The following is a 24,486-nucleotide window of genomic DNA, read 5'->3' as shown; positions in this document are numbered from 1 at the left end:
CAGGCAAGTGCATTTTTTGAGTGGTCTACCCCCGGTAAGCTAACGATGGAAAAATCCAAAAAAAAAGAAAGATTTCTGATGAAAATAGAACTTCTAATGCTTCATGGACAGATTTATTTGCTTTTATTATTGATGATAACGGTTAATATGTGGGGAGAAACTGGCGAACAACAAAAAATCAAACCTTGGAAGACATTTCCAAAACAAACACTTATCTTTCGCTGAAAAATACCCAGCTGGAGATGATCGAAAAGGAGCAGTTTTGGAACTGCTGCGGAAAACTGACCAGAGCAAAAACACTTCGAAGAGGTGGACGCAGTCTACAAACTCATGCACTTCGGTTAGTTTTGTGGCAGCTCAGGGAAGCCGTTCACTGATGGAGAATTTCTAAACTTTATGTGAAATATGTACCCCTAATTAGATATTCACTCATAAGTGTAATGTGACTATAAGTGATGTAATCGTCATTTTAGGGATCAAACAGTGGGTTTTATTTGGTGGGAAATGGGCTCAAATGGTTCTTTGTACGCTGAAGGTTGCTGACCCCTGCTCTAGATCTTTATGTACCGTCCCTCGTTACATGGCATTCAGGACATTATGGCATTGCACTTAATGACTTCTTGTTACGATATAGTGTCATTATGGAGAGACAATGTACCTTTTACATAAGATACACAATCTTCTTTTTCTGCTTCATTTGATCTGAAAGTCGGGTATCTGCGGGGCCTAAAAAGTCTGGAAAAGTATTTAATTTTGTTCCCTTAAAAAAGGGCCTTTGAAGTTATTAAGAAATCTATTTTTTCTTGCCTGTTGTAGATGTTAATTATTTATAAGATGTGTGTGTGTGTTTCTGTACATGTATTAAACTGTTTGAGTGTTGCTAGGTTACTGGACATGTTGAATTACTGAGTTTATATTTTATGTTTAAGTGAGAATTTATTGACTTTTATTCTTGTTGGAGCATCTGCTCACATTGTTCTGGACCTCTGACCTGTACAATTCATATACTATATATAACCTTTAATTAATTCAGTGTTTTGTAGCAAATTGATTTAATGGACTATATATTAGGAATTATTACATACAGCTGGAAAGTGCTGAGAAAAATGTGATTTAATGTCAGTAAATTCATGTACTGAGTAGAATTTTATAGGTCTTATAACTCCTACTTGTTTTCATAATAAGGCTGTAATGATTGCATTAAATTTAGTTATATGGGGTAAAAAAAAGGTCTTAAAACCCTGCAGAAGTCCAGTTAAAGTCTTAGTTTGTATTAAGTATTACAGTATTATTAGTGTAGATGATTTGCACACTCATAAAAACTTTATTGTATTTCCGTATAAGCACAGGAAAAAAGAAAATGAAGTTATGTTGCACCTAAAATGTGCTTTAGTGTCATAAGTACTGGACGCTACCGAGAAAGGCAAAGTTAGCGACTAGCTGGTGAACATCGCGCAGCATTTAGCAGCTAAAAGAGCCAGATATTTCCCTCAGGAGTTGGTAGAAAGCAGAGCTAAACGGAGAGTGAATATCGGACTTATATTTGTTGTAATGTCAGAAAAATGACTCCAAATGAATGCTAATTGCTCCATTTCAGGCAACTATTTGATAACATATTAGCAACAACAACTTAACAAGGTGTTAATTTGTCACAGTCGAGTTGACAGCTTGTTCCGCTTCCCCCAAGTGGCCAAAAAAAATCGATGAACACTGCTTTAAGTTGTCTGTCCAACTTTTAAACTTAAGGAAAATGACTTAATGACTTAATTCTTTTACAGGTCAAAGAGCTCAATCATGTTCTTGAGGCTGAGAAGTCGTGTCGTACGGACCTGGAGATGTACGTGGCCGTGCTGAACACTCAGAAGTCTGTCCTGCAGGAAGATGCAGAGAAACTACGGAAAGAGCTTCATGAAGGTACTTCCTCACAAAACTTTTTTTGAGAGATAGAGGGGAAAGAACAGGTTGGATAGAGGTAGGAGTTGTCAGAAGGAAGATTTGTGAAGTCTGGATGGTAACTCAGCCACATTTGTTAGTCGTTAATGAGTCTCTTAAGACAGAAACAATTTCCTTTGAACCAACGCTGCCGTCTAGCTCCACGTTTTTCTGTGTCTCATGTCACTGAAACCTGCTGAATCTGGTAAATTTGGCATTTATTGTTGTTTTTTTATTGGTCAAAATATTCATATTCAACCCAGCAGCAACCCCGTACAACTGCCATCACTATAAATAGAGTTTGAGTCGACAGGAAGCACTGAACCAACGTCGTTAAATCCACAGTCTTGTACCGTTGAACCTGGTAGATAAATTGTCTGATTGTCAAAGTTTTTTGGCAAATCGGAGAAGCGGATTTTTGCAGATGATGGAAAGAATTGAGGAGACAAAAGGATGGATCACTAGACGGGAGAAGCAGAATCTATGGACGCTGTAATATCTTGTGCACTGAGTGGTCGAGCTGGCATTTACCACGTCCTGAGGGGAGTCAGTAGAACGACACCATCTGTGTTGGCTTCTAAATCGAACAAGCACACAAACAAACAACCCCGACGCCACCCACATTCTTGAATAGCAAACATCTTGGATGTTGATGTGCAAGAAACAATCCTGCATTATGTCTGACAACAAGAAATTCATTTTCATTTATTTCTGTCCATTTCAGCACAGATACCCCTCACATCTTTAGACGATAGCATGATAAGTTTTTCAGATCCGGGGAAGGCAGGATAAAAGATTTTTATAGCGTATCGGGATACAAAACACTCACAATTTCCATTATAAAAGAAAGTGGTGTCCTCTCTCACCAATACAGTTAAAATCACTAAGCCCCACTTCCAATATAAGGTTGGTGAGATGAGAGAAATCACACACCTGCTGCATTCTGCATGTGCAAGCGGAAAAATGACCTGTATAAACTGGTTTCTCTGAGTAAGTGCATGTAAACAAACTGAAGGAGAACATAAGAAAAGGGCCACAGCTGCCTGAGAGAGGAACACACCAGCGCCGTCCTGTTCAGATCTGAGATCCTTCATTTGTGATAAACATCAGCGAGCTAATAGGGTTGTGAACAGTCATAATGGAAAACGAAATGTCACTTTGAAGTGTGACATGTGTATAAAAGCTGGACCATTATGTTTCTGACTTTCCATAAATACACTATAACGTCAACCTTTGCTCTCTCTTTCATCTCTCTCTCTCTTTGTTGTCGTAGTCTGTCACAAGCTGGAGCTGGAGCGGCAGCAGCACAATCAACTCAAACACACGTGGCAGAGAGCCAACGACCAGTTCCTGGAGTCTCAACGCCTCCTCATGAGGGACATGCAGAGGATAGAGAGCGTGCTGTCGTCTGAGCAGCTCCGCCAGGTGGAAGAGATGAAGAAGAAAGACCAGGTACACACACACTCAGACACATAAACACTTCAGTTTACTGTGTTTGGAGTGATAAAAGATCAGCTTTGGAGAAACTGTAAAAAGGGAGACTTTTTTTTGGAAATATGGGATGTTGTCGCTTTAAGGCCCCCCGGTCCCGATGAGCCCACTGTTCTGATTGGTTAGCTTCCTGAAGCTGCCCCTCGGCCAGCTCCCGAGGCTACGTCAACAAACCACACAACAAACTATTGTAATAGAATTTCACTTCTCGTTCTTTGCTCTAATATCAACTTCTCAAATACATCCGTACATGTTTGAGCCGCAGTCCGATCTGAAATATGTAGACTTTGGATATTTGACCCAAAAATGATCGTGGCAGCTTTTTCCATCTGTCTGCATCATCTTTAATGGCCTGTAGTAGCAGCATGAAATTGAATTACTAAATTATTCATTTAGATTTGATATCAAATGAACCCTGTGTTTCATTCATTGAGCTGTGAGTTTAACGTAGAGCTGCAACAATTAGTTGCAACAGAAAACGAATCAGCAATTATTTTTATAATAGATAAATTGTTTTAAGTCATTTTTAAAGGAAAAATGCAAAAGAATTGCTGGATGCAGCTTTCAAATATGAGGATTTGAATATCTTTGGATCTTGAACTGTTGATCAGATAAAACAAGACATTTGAAGATGTCAACATGAGCTCTAAGAAATTATAACATTTTTTTCGGACATTTTATAGACAAAATGGTTAATCAATAATGAAAATAATCCTTAGTTGCAGCCCTGATTGAAAGGGTAAAATTCCCATTCCCAGTATCCCAGTTAGAGTTGGGTAGAGACAGAATCTCAAACTGGGATCAATTAATGGACCAGCCAGACACCGACTGTAATAGTTCAGATCAGATTATTGACTGAAAGACGAGATGTTGATGAGTAAATGTGGCCGGTGAGCTAATTAAACCGTTTTCTATTAAGTACATTTGTGCTTTTCAATTGTGGTCGGATCTGTCAGAGTAAATTTAGTAGATGGAATAATTATGTGACAAATTACTTGATGGTGAAACGTTTTTCTTCATCCAAGGAGGAGGATGAAAAAGAGCGACTGAGCCAAGTGAAGGACCTGCACGAGGATGATGGAGGAGACAACACTGAGCCTTTGGAGGACTTATTCCTCGGGCTGAGCGTTGAAGAGGTAAGAGCATCATGTAATCCGATACGTCCTTCGGAGAGAACAGAGCAGGCTTTTATCATCATGTTATATTGACCTTGGAGTAATGCGATCCTCGGACAGGCAACGTTGCACTTTCACCGTTGTGTGTTGTGTTTCTAGCGGTCAAAAACTGAGCGCCAGTGATTGTTTGAAAAAACAAAAAAAATGCTATTTTATCTCCATGTAAGGTTTACAGTGGCTGTTTTTATTTGATTTAAACATATTTTTTTTAATTATAAAAAGCTGAATGACCATTTTTTCCATTGAAGCTTTAAGTTTTTCTTTAGCCAAAGAAAATGTGCAGCAACACTCGGTGTGACAAATGATTTTATCTCATGTAAAAATGTATGTTCACCAAGACACGTTATTACTCTTAAGTCATAATTATGTGTTTTGAGTTGCATTAATGCTAGTTAAACACTGTACGGATTAAGCCTGATTTTTAACCCCGACTAATGTCAGAATTTTCTGTTAGATTTGTTGTCGTTTGATGTTCAGTTTGCCTCGTTAATCGCCTGAACAATCAATAACCTCGCTGTCGGATGATCAGTTGGATTTCTGGCATCTCAGACAGTTTCAGTCAGCTTCACATGGCTGCTCCATTATGAACTGTAGCGAGCTTGATTTAATGTTATTAGTATTTCACATGTTGAGGCCTCTGTAGTCTTAATTGAGACCGAGCTGTGATAGAAATAAAACTGAACTGAACCAAAACAGACAGATCATATTGCCGGGATATTACCAACCATCTGCGGCTCCATATTTTTACTTTTTTTATGTTCATCGTAGAATTTCACAAAGTAATGCTGCCTTGTTTGAATCAGATCCCATGTCGTAACGGATGGATCGATCAGGATTGATTCAATAATCACATTTGCTTTTTCTCCATCTCATCCTCAGCATTACTGAAAAATGAAACAGAAATAACACATTTTCTTGTGGATGTCTTTTATTTCTGACATTATAGAAACACTTTCTTTAAATTTCTCTGAACGCTTATTTGCTCTTATTTTCTCTTTTTTCTCAGCCCCACGCCAACCTAAGCGCTCATGGCTCTATGCACTCCTTAGACGCTGATGTGGTGGTAGGAGGCCCCATGGACCCCTATAAGGAAAACCTGCGTAGAGTTCAGTCGACAGACAGCCTCGGTTCCTCGCTGTCTGCTCAGCAGGGCCTCGGTGGCCAAAACCACAAAGCCAAGTCGGCCAGCCACTTGGACGAGTCAGACTTTGGGCCCTTAGTGGGGGCCGACTGTGGGGCCACAGACAGTAGTTTTGGTGAAACTTCGTCCATCAGCTCTATTAAGCTGACGGCGAGCCACTTCCTGCTGACTAAAGACCAGGAGAAGGCCATTAAAGCCATGACGCCCGAGCAGGAAGAGACAGCTTCGCTGCTGTCCAGCATCTCTCACGCCCCCGACACCGCCTTCTTACCGCCTGTAGGCTACCGACTCGTCAGCGACAGCGAGTGGAACCTGCTGCAGCAAGAGGTGCATCACCAAGAAGATTTAATAGTTTGAATACACTGCGATGGTTAAATATGGTCCCAACCATTTAATTTGTACAGTACTAAGTAGGGTTGAAGTTTTTTTTAAAAATGCTTCCTTCGGGGTGAATGTACCACCTGATATTCTGCAAATGATTAATCAAAAAAGTTAATTGTAGACTAATTTTCCAATCTTTTCTTTCAAATTAATGTCTTTTAGTAGTACAACAATTTTTCTTAGATCTTGGAGTTGGAAAAAACCAAAACGCTGACCATACAGAATCATTTGAGCCTGTTTTACATCTGAGTGGTGCTTTGGCCATCTTTTATAGGTTTTATCTGAGATTATTAACACATGCAGTGGCAGGGAAGGAAAATCTATCAAATGCAGTCTCTCTGCATGTTAATTTGGTAGTTTGAGGAACTGAAGCATAATGTCAGATCAATCTTCTTCACTCAGTGCTCCACTTACTGAATGCTGCTCTGCAATTTGCCATATCGCTCTGTTTTGTGTGTCTGAAAAGTATATAAAGCATCAAAAGTAAGTGGAATAAACTGCTGCAGGTGAAAAGTTGAAAGAGTTACCTTACTGCAGTAACTGGAATTTAAGTTCAGACCAGTTCCAAGGAAGCATCGGTGACGTTTGGAGATGGCTTCTTCATTTCAGTGCATGCGATATTTTTCAGTATACGACCACACAAGTGCACATAGACGCACATGCAAATACTTGATGAGAATCCCAGGGTCCTGCAGGCATGTTTTCCAGGAAACGGGACCAGATTTTGCTGAGGATTCACAACAAATAACAGGATGTCAATTCCCAGTATTCAACCCAAGTCCTAGAGGAGAAGATCTCCACGTTTCATTGATAAACGTTTCCATTAATTGTCAGAATAGCAAACCCACGGATTTCATAAATTGTTTTGAAGTAAAAAAACAAAAAGTAAAAAAAAAAAAATTAGTCGCTGTTAATGCATATGCCATATAGATGTTTTAAATTGTCTCTCTAAGATATTCCATTATGTTGGGTGACATTTTATTGGTCTGTCACCAGGTGAAGAATGCTGGCAGGAAGCTCGGCAGACGTTGTGATATGTGCTCCAACTATGAGAAGCAGCTGCAGGCCATCCAAGGACAAGAGGCTGAGACACGAGATCAGGTTCCTGTCTTTGCTGTCACTCCAGGAACTTTTTTTTTTTTTACTACAGGAATGTTTGTTGATATCAAACCACAGATGTTTTTTTTAGGGCTGTAGTCAACCAACGAAAATCTTGGTCGACTAAAATCGTACATAATCTTCAACTCTTCTTTCTCTGTTTTGTGTCTTCAGGTTATGCTAGCCCATTGTTGCTAACTTTGGAGCTAACCTCCTTCACTTTTCCCGCATTTAGGGAAACAACAGACGTAACTTTTTAGCATTTATTAACTGACGCACTGTAGTCTGTACTGTATATTTACTGCCAGACTGACAACTTACTACTAATCTTTTCCTCTGCCCCGCTCGCATCCACCGTCACTTCTCTGACCGTCGCTCTTTCCCACTCGCTACGCAAACATACTCCTTAACGGAGCTACGCTACCAACGGTTTCCCAGGCAACGACAGACGTTTACTCACGTACCGGAATAGCGCTGCTCAGAGACTCCCAAATGCTATTGATCTCCGAATGAATGGATATTGACATATTAAATATCAAATATTAAAAAATCATTTTTTTGGCCTGGCGGGGGTTCTCGTTGTGTCATTATGGAGAAACACAGATTCAGTAAACGTTCAGTAAACGTTCAGTAAACGTTGAGTACAGTTAGACCCAGCAATCTCCGTTAGGTTGGGCGAGTTCAAAGTTGTGAAAACAACAGGGGTGTTTTGAATACACCCCCGTTATTTTCACAGGTAATTTGTTAGTCTGTCCCTCCCGCCGCAGGAAATAATGGATTACTCCTGGAAAGCTGTTGATGTAGCACTTTTCTCCTTATGAAAATAACATGGAGATTATTCGACCAATGAGAATTTAGTCGGACAAGAGCATATCGACCAGCTAATCGACCAGTCAACCAGCAGACTACAGCCCTAGTTTTTTTTTTAAAGCATGATATTGTGTGGACTGGATTGAGATTTAACCGTTCTGTGTCCTGCTCCCCCTCCAGGTGAAGAAACTGCAGGTGATGCTTCGTCAGGCCAACGATCAGCTGGAGAGGACGATGACTGAGAAACAGAGTTTGGAAGATTCAGTCAAATTAGGCAACGAAGAAACTGCTGCTAAGGTATGAACACAGTGAATGTATTAATAACTTAAAAAAAACACTGAATATGCCCCTCAGATGTGAGGTGTTTGATGTGCGAGTGCGGACTAGTACATTTAAAATTTCAGTCTCAGTATGTCATTCTCAGATTCAATTTGATAGTGCATAATGATTGCTAGAGGAGAATTAGGTCATCCCAGTTTAAGCTGGTTCATTAATTGTGTTGATTTCTACAGTATGTTTTTGTACTCGTTCTCATGGGGTTGAATTCCTCATTAAATGTGCAGGACTGCCTTAAAGCAGGAAGAGAACTGAGTCAATCTGCATTTTTATTTCTGTATGTAATCAAAGAAATGAGAAAATACTGGTGTTGTACAGATCCCCACCATCTAAGGTTATGAAACATTCCTCCTAAATAATGCTCGGCCATTGTTCATTATGTCTATCTATAACTGACATGTTTTTTGTCTAACGTGACTCAGTGCAACCTTGAGTTCAGCATCCTCACCTGCTCGGTTTTTTCGCATAAAGCTTCGCACTCTGGTCAGAGTTGTAGTATTTCCAAATGTTATTTAATTATCCGTGTCTCTCTCTCACTGACTCTCTGCTAATTGTCTGTGTTGACGCGTGTCATGTGTTGCAAGCTGATAACCAATGCCCTCTGGGAAGCAGGGAGAATAAACAGAGTTCAGCCAGTGCATTAGCCTGGCGAGTTAACGGTCAGTAACGGATGAAATAAAGCAAAAACTTGCAGCTTCTTAAAATCCCAAATGATTCGAGCTCAGGAATTTAAATGGTAAATGGACTGCATGCCAACAGTCACCCCTTCACACACACATTCATACACTCACACACTGATGGCACAGCCTACGGGAGCAATTTGGGGTTCAGTATCTTGCCCAAGGACACTTGGACATGCAGAGTGGAGGAACTGAGAATCGAACCACCAATCCTCCAATTATTAGACGACCGGCTCTACCTCTGAGCGCCCGGATTTAGATTAATATTGTTTTGAAAGTAGTGACGGTGTTGACTTCCTGTTTCGCTGTATGTGCAAGAAAACATGCATGTGCATTGCCTAAAGTGCAGATTTGCACTTTATGCAGACAAAGAAGCACAGAAAGGTTTCTTCTCATCTGTGCTGGTTGGTTTTCCAGTGAGTCACTACAGTGAGGGCAGATTTTGGTGACAAAGTTCAGTGTTTTATGCGTTTCATCGTGCACTTGGACCAATTCAATACATGGTGCACCTATATTCTGCTCTTTTTCTGTTGCTGTAGTTGTTAAAAACAAACCCTTTTTAATAATAACAATAATAATAATATTAATGATAATAATAAGTAAGTAAAATGTATTTATATAGCACTTTTCACAGACAATCGTCACAAAGTGCTTTACATAAGCATGACGCCACAAAGAAATACAGAGAAATACACAATTAGTAATAAAATTACACAGTAAAAAAACATTGAAAAGGTGAACAGAAAAATACGCAATAAAAAAAGGAAATATAAAATGTCAACTTCTTACAAGAATTGCTCAAATGCCTGTTAAAAAGGTGTTATTTTCAGCAACAAGAAGTGCAATTCAAAGTGCTTTACATCAGTAAAATCCAAATGATGAAACACAAGACAAAAGAAACCCATAAAAGACATAAGTTCAAATAAAAAACAAACTAAAGTCGTGAAGTATAAAAAGTAGTTACGAAAACCACTGAACTACATAAAAGCAAGCCTAAAAAAAAAAACTTTTAGTTATCCGCTGTGTGTGATGCCCTGACCTCCTCTGGGAGCAAACAAAATGCAAGATCACCATAGATCTTAGTTCTGGTCTGGGGGACGTTCAGGAGACCAGAGTTTTAGGATCTCAAGGGGTCTCAGAGGAGCGTATCTAAGCAGCATGTCAGAAATATAATCTGGTGCCGATCCATTAAGAGATTCAAAAACGAAGGGTCAATGAAGGGCTTTTAAAACGGGGGCGATATGTTCCCTGGGTTTAGTTTTGATGAGGAGACGTGCTGCTGGATTTTGAGTGTTTATTTAAAGATTTCTTGGGGAAGCTTGAGAGCAGAACATCACAATAATCCAGCCTGCTAGAAATAAAAGCATGAATAAGTTTTTCTGTGTCTTCCTTAGAGAGGAATGGATGCACATACTTTGCTTGTCTGTTCACTTTCTTGCACATTCTTCAAAAGTTATTTTCTTTATCGATAAGTCTGCTGGTTATTTTCTTTATTAATTGTGTATAAAATGTCAAAAAAAGTGTGATTTCCCAGAGCTCAAAGTGCCATATGCAAATAACGTCTTTTGTCCAACCAACAGTCTGAAACATAATCAGTTTACTATCATTTATGACAAATAGAAGCAGCAATTTTTCACATTTGAGAAGCTAAAACCAGAGAATGTTTTCCATTTTTGCTTGAAAAACGTCAGCTGATTACCTCTTTATATATCTTAAAGCAATGTGTGTGTCCACTCTGCAGGTGTCTTTAATTTAGTGATTTGTAGCATTGTGAAAGTGTTATTACATGGTTTACATGGTTACATGGATTAAATCTTGAGCAAATTGCACCAGACTGTAGTAAAAAAAAAAAAAAAAAAAAAAAAGTGGGTTATATCTTAGTACTCCAGATGCCGGTTTGTGCAGAAATATTCATCAGGAGTGACACTGATCTCCTCAAGATTCATTGGACACACAGTCCGAACACTTACATAAAAAAATCACAATTCATTACTCTGTCTCCTCTATACACTAGTCATCAGTCCTTTCTCCTCATCCAACAACAGCAGGTTACCAGGGCAACAGCCGCATGAGTCATCTTCTCTTCGAGCGGGTTTAACAAAACTAGTGCCTGAGGCATCACATCTTTTATTCAACGGGCCTGTGGGTGCGAAGATGAGCAGGATGTGGTGGAGCGGAATCATGACTGTTCATATAATCATGTTGCTTCAATTTCACACTACTGTAACCAGAAACAACACTTTAATATAGAGTTATTTGTCGATGATTAACAGACGATTATTAAGTGAAACTGTTACTTAGTGCAGCAGTGCGATGCCTCACAGAGACTATTTGTTCCCAGTTTGGCAGTAGTGACATTTACAGGTGTGATAACGATAAGCTGATTGAAAGAAAATTAAATGGCAACTATTTTGATAATGAATTCAAGTAATTTTTTAAGTAAATATGCAAAGGATTTGATGGCTCCAGGTTCTTAAATGTGTGAATTTGATGCTTTTCATGGTCTTACATGATAGTAAATTGAATATGTGCAGGTTTTGGACTGTTAATTGGACAAAACAAGACATCTAAAGATGTTTTATAGATCAAACAAATAATTGATAATGAAAATAATAGTTGCAGCCCTAGTAACATAATGTTATTGTAAACACACTAGAGCTGTAAATCCATTATTTGTAGCATTGATCAATCCTCTTTTTATTTTCTTGATTGAACAATTTATAGTTTGCTCTGTAAAATGTCAGAGAACTGAAAAATTAACATTTGTTAAGATGTCATCATCAAATTACTTGTTTTTTCAGACCAACAGTCCAAAACCAAAAGATATTCAGTTTATTATCACAAAAAACAAAGAAAAGCAGGAAATTCATAAGTTTGAGAACCTTAAAACAGAGTATGTGTGGCATTTTTCTTTGTGATTATCAAAACAGTTGCAGATTTACTTTCTGACGATTAAATAATCAATTATTCAATCAATCCTTTCAGCACGTAACACAGATATATTAAATTGAATACAACCTCAATCAATCAATCAATGAATGAAGACAAAACACAAGACCAGTCTTTTAAATTTTGCTTTTATATAATTTATTGAACTACAGTGACGTTCCTAACTGCAACTGTGGTTATTGTGTAGATCATTGTGACTCAAAAAAAAGAAAATCATGTATGGCAAACAAAGTGACTGCTAGACTTTCAGTTACACTTAAGAAGTCAAAAATCAAAGTATTGTAAGCATGAGCAGATTTGTGCTGTTGTACATTTACATTTACAACTCTGCTTGTCCTGTTCAGAGTTTATTACTGTCGTTTCTTCTCAGGAAAAAGCTTTTCCCGACTCCACTTTATTACCAAACTGTCAGTATGTTGTAGTGAGGAAAACGCTGCTTTTAAATGGGATGATCAACCAAATCAAAAGATTTTGCGATTCTTTCAGGTTTGTTACTAAAAATAAGATCCATCTGCGTTTATGATGATTGAGTAACTCTTGGTGGGCCTTGAATTATTTGAGTGTGATTTTAATGATTTGAGATACTTTTGAGCTTTTTCCAGTTTATATTAAAACACCCAATACAATTAATTTACTCCGTCTTGTCATTATCTTTAGCAAGGATTTCAGTTTGTCATAAAAAATGTTATTAGAATTAGAGGGTCGGTATATGCCAACAACAGTGAAAGACGTATGAGGGGACAATACAATAGAGACGGCAGTGCTTTCCGAGTCTCGTAAGGAATTAAGATGTACTTCTACACATATAAAATGATCTTGAACATACAAGAGAAGTCTTCCTCCTCTTCCTCATTTTCTTTCTTTCCTAAAAATGTGATAATAATTCCTAACAAACTGCTTACACGCCAACTGATAATGCGTGAAAATGGATTCTTCCTTATCCCACCCTATTGTCATGTGTACCCTGGATGCTAAGCAACTATCTAAAAGCCTGCTGCGTTTTTCAATCTGCACCATGAATCATGAAAATACAACCCAGTGCCTTTCTAGAAAGGTTTTTTTCTAGATTTGTGTCTAAAGCCCACATATTGTGACAGTGTATGTGCAGCAGTCCCACTGGCAGGAAGTACAGGAAATGTGTAATTTCTTTAAACTCTCTATCGTCTGATAACGATATGGCCGACTTTTCAAGCAGCTGAGAGCGGCGCATTGGTTCTGTGGTGTCACCGCACAAACAATAATATTTTCTGCATCACAGGTCTTGTCACATTGACCACAGACCACAGTAGTGTGAGAACTTCTGTCAGTTCACAAACCTCAGTTTAGTTCAATTTAGGCAGTTGTCACCACTGTGGTGCAGGAACAGTTTGGCCTCTTTCCTACTGAGCGCCTTGTTTGAAGCTGTTTGAAACAATGTGGGGTCAGCAATCCTTTCAACTACAGATCGGTGCTATAGAGCGCTGTAGTTCTTAAACTAGATTACTGGCTTTTATTTTATTCTTTGTGGTAATAAACTGCTGCTCCAGCTTCACAGTTAGGTTGTAACTTTGCTGTAATGCCTCTTCACACACTTTAGTCAGCAATAAAGATACATGCAGCTGTATGAGTCATTGTGAGTTTATGATCTTTTAGCCATGTGAACATGGCGGTGTATATTTTTAAGATGACCACAAGCATAAGCCTTACATTTAACTGTATTATATTATACAATATTCATAATTTATGTTCAGTATACTCTCTTCTCTCGTCTTAGCGATGCTCTTCTCTGTGTTGTAGGTGTCAGCCCTCATTCAGAGAGTCCAGGAGTCAGAAACGCTGCTCAGCACACTACAACAGGCCTTCAGTGAAGCCAAGAGGAACACACAGGAGCAGATGGTGAGCAACATATTCCATAAGTGCTGTTTTATTGCCAGTTGTGTTTGATGTTATGGTGCCTGCTAGTGATGGCAAGACTTGAGCCTTTTAAATAAGCATATTCATTCATTGGTTTGACAGCAGGCTCTAGCTCTGTTATCTGCTCTACTATGCAGCCAAACTGAATTATGGATAATGCCTGTTTAGATTTACTTTTTTGGCCTCTACGGCAGTGACGTCAATGCTCCTCACTACCGCAAATAATTTGTCGACAAGATGAAGATTTTTCGCTTGTAAAAATAAAGTTAAATACATCCAAAAGCTACTCATCCGCCGCTACAGCTGTCAAATGAATCACCGTAGAAATCACCGTGTGCACTGGCAAGTAAAGTACGTGCACTCACTTTTTCTGACAGATGATTGTCCAAACTGTGAAGGAAAAACAAGAAGAAAGATGTGAGACAGAAACATTCTTCAATAATGGATGTGCAGCTGCAAGTTGGACCATAGCACATGTATTAATGTGCTTCTAAAGTCCTTGCAGACAAACTTGTCAGCCAGAGGAATGAGATATGCCTTTTGCTGCATGTGGCTTTGATCTAAAGATGGATGAGTCTTAATACTCGAATAAATTCAGTCGTAATGACACACCTAGCGAAGTGATAGTTCTGCAGGGAGAATTAGATGGAATGTGGCTCCAAAAGCAGACGTTGGCCGGTGAGTCAGTCTTCACCGTGTGGAGACGTGGTGCTCGTTCCGTATTACAGGAGTAAAAAGAAGAAAAAAGGGAAACAAACTGACGCATGATAAGATGAGATGGAGTGACTTTATTTTGTTTGTTTTTGTTTCAGGTGGTGCTGGTGCAGTCGAGGGAGCAGGTGGCGGATGAACTAAGCCGACTACAGAGAGACAACGAGAGCCTGCAGGGAAAACACAGACTGCACGTAGAACTGCAGCAACAAGAAGATTTCCAGATGCCCAATACTGTGCAAGTATGTGAAATCTAACTCGCATCTTTCAAACTTAACATTAACGTTAGTGATACAGCTGGGTATCGAACCTCAAACAAGGTATCTGCACTTTTTGAAAAGTCTTAAAAAGCTTTGAATTACGTTCCTTCAAAATAAAGCCATAGAAGGTATTAAAAAGTCTTAAATTTAATGTACAAAGGTCTGAATATTCTTTCCTGCTGTAGACAGTAGCACTCTTTTTGGTTGTGGTTGTGGGCTGTTGGGAGACTTCACACATTTATAAGCTACAAGTGAAAAGTGGTGCAACAGTGGATTGTGCTGCAGGAAGTTATTGAATTCTATTTGTGGAGTTTCAGTTGACACTATCAGACCTTAAGTAAACCGTCACTACTGCCAGCTACAGTAGCTAGGAAGCTCGAGTCAGAAAGGGAAAGAGTTTTTGCAAAAACTTAAAGGTGCCTTGTGGAGTTTTCTTGTAAACAAAAGTTATGTTTACATTGAGTGTTACTCACCAAAACGCACTGTGTGAATCCTTGTGGTCTAACAAATGTGCTGCCAAAACAAAACAAAAGCAAGACAAAATTAAGATAGCGACAAGACAAGAAGACAAAAGATGCAAAAACAGAGTAGAGAGAAGACAAAAAGACAATGAAAGATAAAAAGACAGTAAAAAAAACATTAAGAAAACATATTAATATAAGTAAAATAATGATAGGTAAAATGAATAGGAGATGACATCACATAAAAGTATCTATAAAATGGGTTTTAAGAAGTGATTTAAGTCACTGATTCTGCAGAACCGCTGTGTGCCATGCATTCATGTGCCATATATATGAGTTCTCATAATCTGAATTTTCTCTGCATTTGCACTGGGTTTCACCTCACATATCTTCTGCAAATCATATACATCTAGATAGATGTTTCGACAAACATGAATGGTCTAATTTTGCAATCATTGAAGAGTAATATTGGTTTATGTGAGGATGCGCCACTGAACAACGTGCTACACTCCATTTAGACACTGTCACAGTATGAGCAGTGGTGTTATTCATGCCACATATAGAAAAGGAAACTGACACCAAATTATAGGAAAATAATCTCAGCTGTGCAGCGGTCAGAGACTCAATTGCTTCTGTGGTAATGCCTTAGTGGCTCCACCAGCTCATTTTCAGTGATTAATGGCACCATTACTCGTTTGAAGCTATCTTACAAGGTGAGAATCTTTTTTATGACTCTGTACTCTCCTCTCTGTTCCCTCTTTAAACACACACATCTCCTCCCACACTGTTTCTCACTGCCTCTTTCTGAATTTTGCTGTATAAAAAGGAGTGGGCCTGTGTTTTAGTGGAGGCAGAGTAGCACTGACAATCCTGTGACATTTTAAACTTGTTGGTGGTTAAACAAGCTGCACACATAACATTTAAATCTGATCTGTATTAGCCAGATCACCTCCCACTGCGGTGTGTGCAGCCTCAATCACGTACTGTAGGATAAGGTCACCAAAACACATTAATATGAGGGAGAACCGGTGCAGTGTAACTCCTCATTGTTCACATTTGAGTCTTTGTTGTGCCTCTAAGCATTTATCATCACAAGATACTGCAGCTATAGCACGATGTCATGCACTTGGTTGCCTACTAGAATTTGAGTAAGGTCTATGTCACGTTACACCAGATATTTGTAAATCCATTACTACGCTTTTGTGTAAAGTCCTTCCTAGTTAGTTTCCATCTAGTGATTTACTAAATCTGGTTGTAACATTAATACAAGGAAACATCCGTCCAATCAAAAAGGTTAGGGTTATCACTGCAGCATCACTTGCTGTAATGCAGGGCTGCAACTAATGATAATTTTCATAATCAATTAATCTGCCGATTATTTTCTCCATTAATTGATTAGTTGTTTGACCTATATAACATGAGAAAACAGTTTAGAGAAATGCCTGTTGCAATTCGCTAGAGCACAAAGTGATGTCAACAAATGTCATTTTGTCCAACCAGTAATTTAAACAAAAAAAAAAAATCCAATTTTCTACAATGTGACAACAAAGAAAAGCGGCAACTTGTCAACATTTGAGAACCTTAAACAAGAGATTGTTTTGATTTTTTACTTAAAATTGTTAAGTACAACAATTATGATGATCAAAACAGCTGCTAATTAATGTTATGTTGATCAATTAATTGTCTAATTGCTACAGCTCTACAGTAATGTCAGTCACAAATATAAATAGTTTAAGAAGATACCAAATGATATATTAAACTTAACTTCCAATCCTATGCATATGTAGGGATTGCTTTGTTTTATTTATATATGCATACATGAAGAAATAGTGTCAGAATTAACAACATTCATGCCATTTAGAGTGAGTGGTTATCTGATTATGCAGTTTCACCGACCTTATTCAGTCATTAAGTCATACATTAGTGGCATAATGTAACTGGTATAATTTGATGTTTTTTTTTTAAATTGTGAAATGTAATTTGAAATCTTTCCTTTTTACATCATTAAACAAACTAAACAGCATTGTGTTCGTTTGTCAGGTCAGATATGTCACCCATATTCCAACCGTATTAACTAGTTAGTGACAACTAATCTATGTAAGTAAAAATTTGCGTGGTGCAACTCATTTTAATTTGATGCTTTACTTAATAAACACGTTATAATGATGCCAAATTTGTTCCTGATGAACAACATGTTGAAAAGTGTGTTTTTTATTGTGAGAAAGACTCTACTATACTTTGTCAACATTTCATTCAGATTTCTGTTATTTTGTTTTTGTCAAAACACTTCAATTTTCATCACAGTGAATGCAGACTTATTCTACTGTGTAACTTTGTATACTTTGCATATAGTGTAATAGATTTTTATTGTAGTTTAGACTGTTTCACCACATGAATATAGAGGCAGTTGTCATCAGCATACAGTGTCACATTTTTCCAGCTACATTTTAACTTGACCTTTAAAGGAAGAAAGTCTCATCTGCAAACTTTTATATTATATTTTCTGTTACATTGTGTGGTATTCGACCAAGTAGTTGATGATGATGATGATGATGATGATTCCCCACTTAGATGCCTGTAACGTAGTTTGATTCTTCTTCAGGAACTACAACGCCTGGTGCTGCAGCTTCGTGAGGACATGGTGGCGGTACGGACGTCTGCTGATCACGTGGAGGAGAAGCTGAAGGCTGAGATTCTGTTTCTGAAGGAGCATATCCAGGCGGAGCAGTGTCTGAAGGAGAACCTGGAGGATACCCTGCAGCTGGAGATCGAGGGCTGTAAGGAGGAGATAGGTGAGACTTACTAACCAAGATATCAAACCAATCATTTTTAGTAAAAGGCCAACGGGGACGTTTCCAGGATACATATTTGGTAATTCTTTATTTTACAGGTCCTTTAATTGTATACCAATTTCCTGGAAATTTTTTTGGTACAAATTATAAGAAAACATGTTCTAACTCATAATATTTTGAGTCATAGTTAAATTCTCAATAAATTAGAACAATTATTTAAAGAAAAGCAAACACTTAGTTTGTATTAGTGTTGGCGTATTAGATTATTTCACAAAAACTCTTTAATGAGAACATTTCTTGAAAAAACAAAGTATTATCTGACTGTTAAAGAATGATTAAGAGTCTTAATCTATTAAAATTGTTTGCAAATTAACAGCTACACATGAATTCTCCCATTTTTCTTATGATTTGTACCAAATCGCACACCCTTTCTGTAAAATGTGCTAAAAACCATGAAATACCTGCAAATTACTATGAAAATTTCCAGGAAATTAGTATAAAATTATGTAAAATACCTGTAAAATAAAGTGTTACCCATAATTTTTAATTTTCTGGACATTTTTTACATTCTTCTCTGTTTCTTCTTGTGTTTCTTCTTCATTGATCACTATCATTCAGACATCTTGGAAGGTATGATGAACACTTTGAACAAGCGCACTTTAACTGCCTGTATGTGTGTGTTAACGACAAAGTTGTTAGACTAATAACTGTAGTGAGCTTGAGACGTAGTGCTTTCCCTCACACTTTTTGAACTGTACTAGCTAATGTGCATTAATAGATAATTCACTGTACTCTTATGTTGTGCTGCCCCACAGATTGGTTAGAGCACATCGTAGTGTAAATTCATATCAAAGATGTTTGTTTGTAACACTGATGGGTCACTTAGTAAAATGGTATGTTTGCACTCACAACCTAAACATTATGAATGCGTTAATGTTTGCTGAAAGGACTGCACTCACTTATCGGGAGCTTAAGCTTACTGGTCACCTTTCCAGCATGTGAAGATTTGGTGTCAAAATTGAGTCTGTTTTTGGTTAATTGTTTTGTCTGGTTTAACATTAACATGACGTTTAAACTATGGCTGCAACTATTGTAATTGTTGATTAATTTGTCCATTGTTTTTTCAATTTTATTCATTCGATTAAACGTTAAGCATATTAAATGACAAAAATGATTGTGAAAAAGCCCATTACAAGTTCTGAGAGTACAAGGTGAATGTCTTGTTTTGTCCAACCAACAAACCCAAAGATATTTAACGTTAGATTATATAAAACGTGGAAAAGCAGATCATCTTCACATTTGAGAAGATGGGAGCAGAGAATATTCGCCATTTTTACCTGAATAAACAACTGTAACATATATGAATATACCAATTAGTTTTCTGTCTGTAGGTTTATTGACAACATATTATAAAATACAGCGTATTAGACTTTGTCAGGGATAGATCAATAAAGTCCTGCACTTATTTCCATCATTGTCCCTGGTGTCAGTTGACAATCGATTAATTCACTAATTTTTTCAGGTCTAGTTCATACCTTAAAAAATAAATACACAAAATAGTCACTTTTTGGAAGTGAAATTGATCTGTTTGGAACTGTTTATTGTTTTATGATTTCTTTTTCAATGGAAAAATGGAAAAATTCAACAATGGAAAACATACTGTTTGGATCACTAAAAGGTTTGTCTTCATAATTTGGGTGCTTAAAATAAGCATTCACACCTGACAGATCTGCTGTATACAGAGATAATAATTGGCACCAGTTCTCTTTTAAAGTGACCAGTGAGCCAAGTTCCCGAAAAAAGTCAATATAGTAAAATAAATCTTTTTATGTTTTCTAGTGTAATTTTTTCTTTTAGTTCAACTCTAGTGTGAAAGCTCAGTGGGTCCAGTAGCTTATAGGGTTTGTCGCACACACAGCAGCTTTTCCTTCACTAAAGGTGCAGCTTTTTTGCATTATTCATGAATTTCCAACCTACCTTTAAGGGTCCAACGTAATAATTACAGAGAGAATATTTGGACTTTGAGATTCAGATGATCCTCTAATGATGTCTTCTTCCCACAGCATCTTTCTCCAGTTTGAAGACGGAGCTAGAGCGAGTAAAAGCTGAGAAGGAGCAGGTACTTCCTCTGTGATATCATGTTGTATTACACCTCAGTGAGTGAAAAGGACTCATTTACAGCCCTTCTAAATGTGTTTAAAATTATAGTATACATATGTATATGCACATAACGTTTGTGTAAGTCATATACTGGACCAGGATTGGCTCCGGACTAGTTGTGATGTCACAAATCATGCTCGTAGGTACGGTGAGCACCGAGAAACTTTCCTCCTTCAGCAGATGAATGTGAAAACAACTGACTTTAACTTTCCTCTTCTTGGTCAAATAATTAAAGTTTTTGTGTTTTTTTTTTTTTACTGGTGACATCCCGAATTGTAACAACACTATAGTAAACATTAGTCGTAAACTCTTGGTAGAACTAAATATTTGCAGTACATTTGTGTATTTATATGTATTACCTTGATTATATAGTTGCAGAGCAGTCTAACAGAGAAGACTGAGACACTGGAGAGCATCCAAGCCCTGAGGATCAGACTGGAGCAGCAGCTTAAAGAGCTCACCACGGCAAAGGTAGACCTGCCGCCCCAAACTCTATTCAAGATACTACTTTGTTTAACCGATAATAACAGAGCCAAGAGGATCTCATATAAATCCTAGCTTTCATATTTTTAACTCTTAAGACATCATTCTTTTCTTGTCAGAATAAAACATGTAATCCACCAACGTATTTCAACAAAATCTTCTGTTTATAATTGCAACAACAATTATATGAATGTTTCATTTGATATTGTAAAATATTGGTAAGAAGTACAGTATATGATATTTTCTCATTTAAAACAAAAGTAGTAGCAGGTTAGATGAAGTTGAGAATGAGGTTCTTTCTATGCAAGAGAGAACTGTGAAGACACTGAACCCTTCAGAGTCTACATCATTTTAAATTATTCATCAACTGTGCTTCAGTGAAATATTTATGTGTATTTACGCTGTAATGTTGATTTTTGTTTCATTGCGGTGTACTGGCTCCGTTAGGCTTGTCTAATTGAGTGTGTATATGTGTGTGTATCTGCTGCAGAGTGCACTAGAGAGTCAGGCCTTTGAGGAGAAAGACAAAGCCCAGCGGCTGCAAACGGAGCTGGATGTCAGTGAGCAGGTTCAGAAGGACTTCGTCAAACTTTCTCAGACTCTTCAGGTAAGGACGAACTGAGGGTTCATGGACAGAATTATGTATAAAATTTAAAGAAGACAAAGTGGTGAACGTGCATCAGTAGAGAGTAATTCTGGTTATAGCTTACTGTAAATTTCTTTGGGACTTTAATTCAATCAGTACCTGGGCTGGATATCGGCACTCAATACATTTAAGGTAGTAGTATCGAAACTTCCTCCTTTTTGTACACAGATCTAGAAAAAAAATGACTATTTGTACGTTTTTTTCAATGTAATGCAACGCGTGATTGGCTCACTACGGCAGCAGCCACGCCCCATACAATCTGTGGTGATAATACTTCATTGTACACAGTTATTTAATAAATATTTCAATAATTTGAACACTTTCAGAATGTATTTATGTAAAAATCTGGATGGAGAAGAGCGGTGGTGTTTTACACAACTGAATGCTTCCATTCACATGATGGTTGTTGAATTAAGTAGAAAAAAAAAGGTATTGAATGAAGTACTCTATTAATATCAGCATGACTTTAAGGGTACTGGTATTGTAATTTTTCAGATGATACCCAGCCCTAATCAATACTAGTAAAAAATATACTTTTTAAAGCTAATATTGAATAAAACCTTATTGCATAATAAAACAGTTTGAGTGGTTTAAAGGTGGTTTAAAGGTGTAATGAACCTTTCTTTATATTATTGAGTATAGAGAGCCCAAAAAAACAATCACTATAGTAATGTATGTAAAACACAAGAAAATAGACTTGAGGGGTAAAAATTACGCCTCCTGTGTAGACAAGCTGTCTGTATATTGGTATTGACAGTGAAATTCTCCTAACAAGATCATTGAAATTAATCAATCAATGTTTTTCCGTGTCTCCAGGTACAGCTGGAGCGAATACGACAGGCGGACTCCTTGGATCGAATCAAAGTAATCCTCAATGACACCAACTTGACTGACATCAACCAGCTACCAGAGACATGATGCCACTGAATGAAAACTGCCTTCAGTTTCATTCCCCTCTTTCTCTATCACTGGCCCGATAACGTTATTGATCTGACCCTCCCAAGCCCCTCCTCCCCTTAACCACTGTGGAAGAGTTTGGAGGGACAAGGACAGACATGGCCTTTTTTGTGTACATTAAGAGTCTTGGAACACACCATGGATAGAATAATGAAGAAGAACACTACTAAAAAAAAAAAAAAAAAATGTAAATAACTAAATGTCTGTCTATGGACGGAGGGAACGCAAGTCCACCTTCCTGTGGGTCTGTTTATGTCTTGTTTCTACTGTAGATATGACTGTCTGTATTAGCTCAACCAAAAAGGTTAGTCATCTTCTAAAGCACTTTTCATCTGAAACAGGTAAATAGAGAAAAATTGGATGCATAACTTTTCTCCTTCTGTTCCCAAAGTAGTTGATAATCGCTTCCTCGTTCCACTCACTTCCTCTTTCCATGTGTTTTTTTGTTTTTTTTCCCCTCACCCTCTGACTATTTTTCTGTGATATTTTCCACTTTGTCCTGGTCATTTCACCCTGTTCCATCTATGACAAAGACACGATGAAGGAAATTCATGGAAGATACTTGCACATAACTTACTGGGATTTAAAAAAAAAAAAAAGGAACATACAGTAACACAATGCAAGCAATACCCTCCATTTCTTAAAACTCCTCCACTGTTTTTTGCTTTGTCTTCGCTCTTAATGTCTGACAGAAGCCTTTTCTGTTTAAGCTGCTGAAATACATTGAAGAAACATTAGTCATGCTCAAAGTTGTGGGTTTCATTTGTCTATTTCACACTTGACTGACTGTCAAGGATTCCTTCGAAACACTAGTTGACCCGGTTCATGTCAGGCAAAGGAAAGGACAAAGTGTAAATGGAATATAAAGGATTTTAATACTTAAGTCTTGTCATTCAACACTTTATTCCTTTTATTGATGGCTTTTTTGAATTGACTTTCTTAACATAATTCTAAAGCTCTTAAATTACAGTGGGCAGTTTTTAAATTATAACGTAAGAGCACACTTTCGTAACACTGGACACAGATGTTTTTCTTTGAGCGTTCACAGGGAGATCAGAGGTTACAGTCACATGCAGAGGCGGTAGCTGGTTGCTTAAGTACACTTTAGGCTGGTGGGAGGTTTGAACCTGACTCACTCAGTTGGAAAAACGAGCCTCTCTAACTGACGGGCTACCCTGTGAGGAGCAGAGTGACTTCTTTACAAATTTTTTCCCTGTCTGACTGCAAAATTCAGCGGTTATTACAAGCTAAAGGACTTCATATCTACAGTGTGTCTTCTAGTAATAAAACGGTTCATTCATCACTACAAGAAATTCTCTTAACTGTGAGACTGTTGATGAATTTAATTAAGATTAGCCCTGTACAGACTCGCATTGTTTAACACTGTGGTGGCAGTTGGAGTACTCCACCGATTTAGCATTGCACTCCTATAACATTTTTGGACTTACAATGAACAGTAATAAAAAAAAAAAGGATCAAAATCAATGCAGCAGAACCAGAGATATCGTCTTTTTTTTATTCCATACTTTCTTCTTCCTTGTTAAAATCTGGCGCCTACATTACCCACAATGCTTCTCGACAGAGTTCAGTCAGAGATTCAGGTGTGTTATGCCAGTAGCGACTGACTTTGATGTGTAAAATTGCTGGCGTTCCCCTTTAAAGGATGTAATTTGGTTAGCATGAATGATTTGTGTCTGATATGTTGTGAAAAAAAGGGCAAAAAAAGGAAAAACAAAACGGTTAAACTGGAAGACTTTGCAACTTGACTAAATGTTGGCTAATTACTGGTAGCCATAAAATCCAATTTTTGGATAATTGACATGCTAACTGACTGTGGCTGCCCAAATCAAGCAGGAGAGTTATCATATAGTTTAAAGGACTCGGTATGTCCCAGATGAACTTGGTCTTTTTCAGTCGCTGCACTCTTTGTAATGTTGATGCGACGATTTGTACAAACGTAGATAACGGCACAAACTCTCAGAGGTCTCTCCTCAAAGGCTTCATGGTGTCGCACTTGGTTGTACGTGAAAAGCGATGGAGGTAGTTGTGCAAAGACTGGAAAAAAAGAGCTTGAGAGAGAAGTTCACTCGTCTTCTTTCACACTGTTCACACTTCTTGCCAATCGGTGTG

At 37.8% G+C, this 24,486-nt stretch overlaps 1 protein-coding gene across 2 annotated transcripts in view; it reads left to right on the top strand.

Moving 5' to 3' along the window:
* Nucleotides 1-22,940, top strand: part of rabep1 (rabaptin, RAB GTPase binding effector protein 1) — a 33,817-nt gene extending 10,877 nt beyond the window's left edge. Inside the window, exons 6-19 of one of the 2 annotated variants that reach the window (XM_044370054.1) lie at nt 1,779-1,914; nt 3,206-3,384; nt 4,449-4,559; nt 5,605-6,066; nt 7,117-7,221; nt 8,209-8,325; nt 13,770-13,868; nt 14,699-14,839; nt 17,921-18,110; nt 18,729-18,740; nt 20,174-20,229; nt 20,643-20,741; nt 21,244-21,360; nt 22,216-22,940. In XM_044370054.1, coding sequence (XP_044225989.1) covers nt 1,779-1,914; nt 3,206-3,384; nt 4,449-4,559; nt 5,605-6,066; nt 7,117-7,221; nt 8,209-8,325; nt 13,770-13,868; nt 14,699-14,839; nt 17,921-18,110; nt 18,729-18,740; nt 20,174-20,229; nt 20,643-20,741; nt 21,244-21,360; nt 22,216-22,317 — 1,926 coding nt within the window. In that variant the 3' untranslated portion in view covers nt 22,318-22,940. The remainder of the gene's footprint in view (nt 1-1,778; nt 1,915-3,205; nt 3,385-4,448; nt 4,560-5,604; nt 6,067-7,116; nt 7,222-8,208; nt 8,326-13,769; nt 13,869-14,698; nt 14,840-17,920; nt 18,111-18,728; nt 18,741-20,173; nt 20,230-20,642; nt 20,742-21,243; nt 21,361-22,215) is intronic. The other variant, XM_044370056.1, reaches the window with a different exon arrangement.
* Nucleotides 22,941-24,486: the final 1,546 nt, after the last annotated feature.

The sequence above is a fragment of the Thunnus albacares genome, chromosome 13 (assembly GCF_914725855.1).
Source record: "Thunnus albacares chromosome 13, fThuAlb1.1, whole genome shotgun sequence".
NCBI lineage: Eukaryota > Metazoa > Chordata > Actinopteri > Scombriformes > Scombridae > Thunnus > Thunnus albacares.
This window is presented reverse-complemented; position numbering and strand designations above follow the sequence as displayed.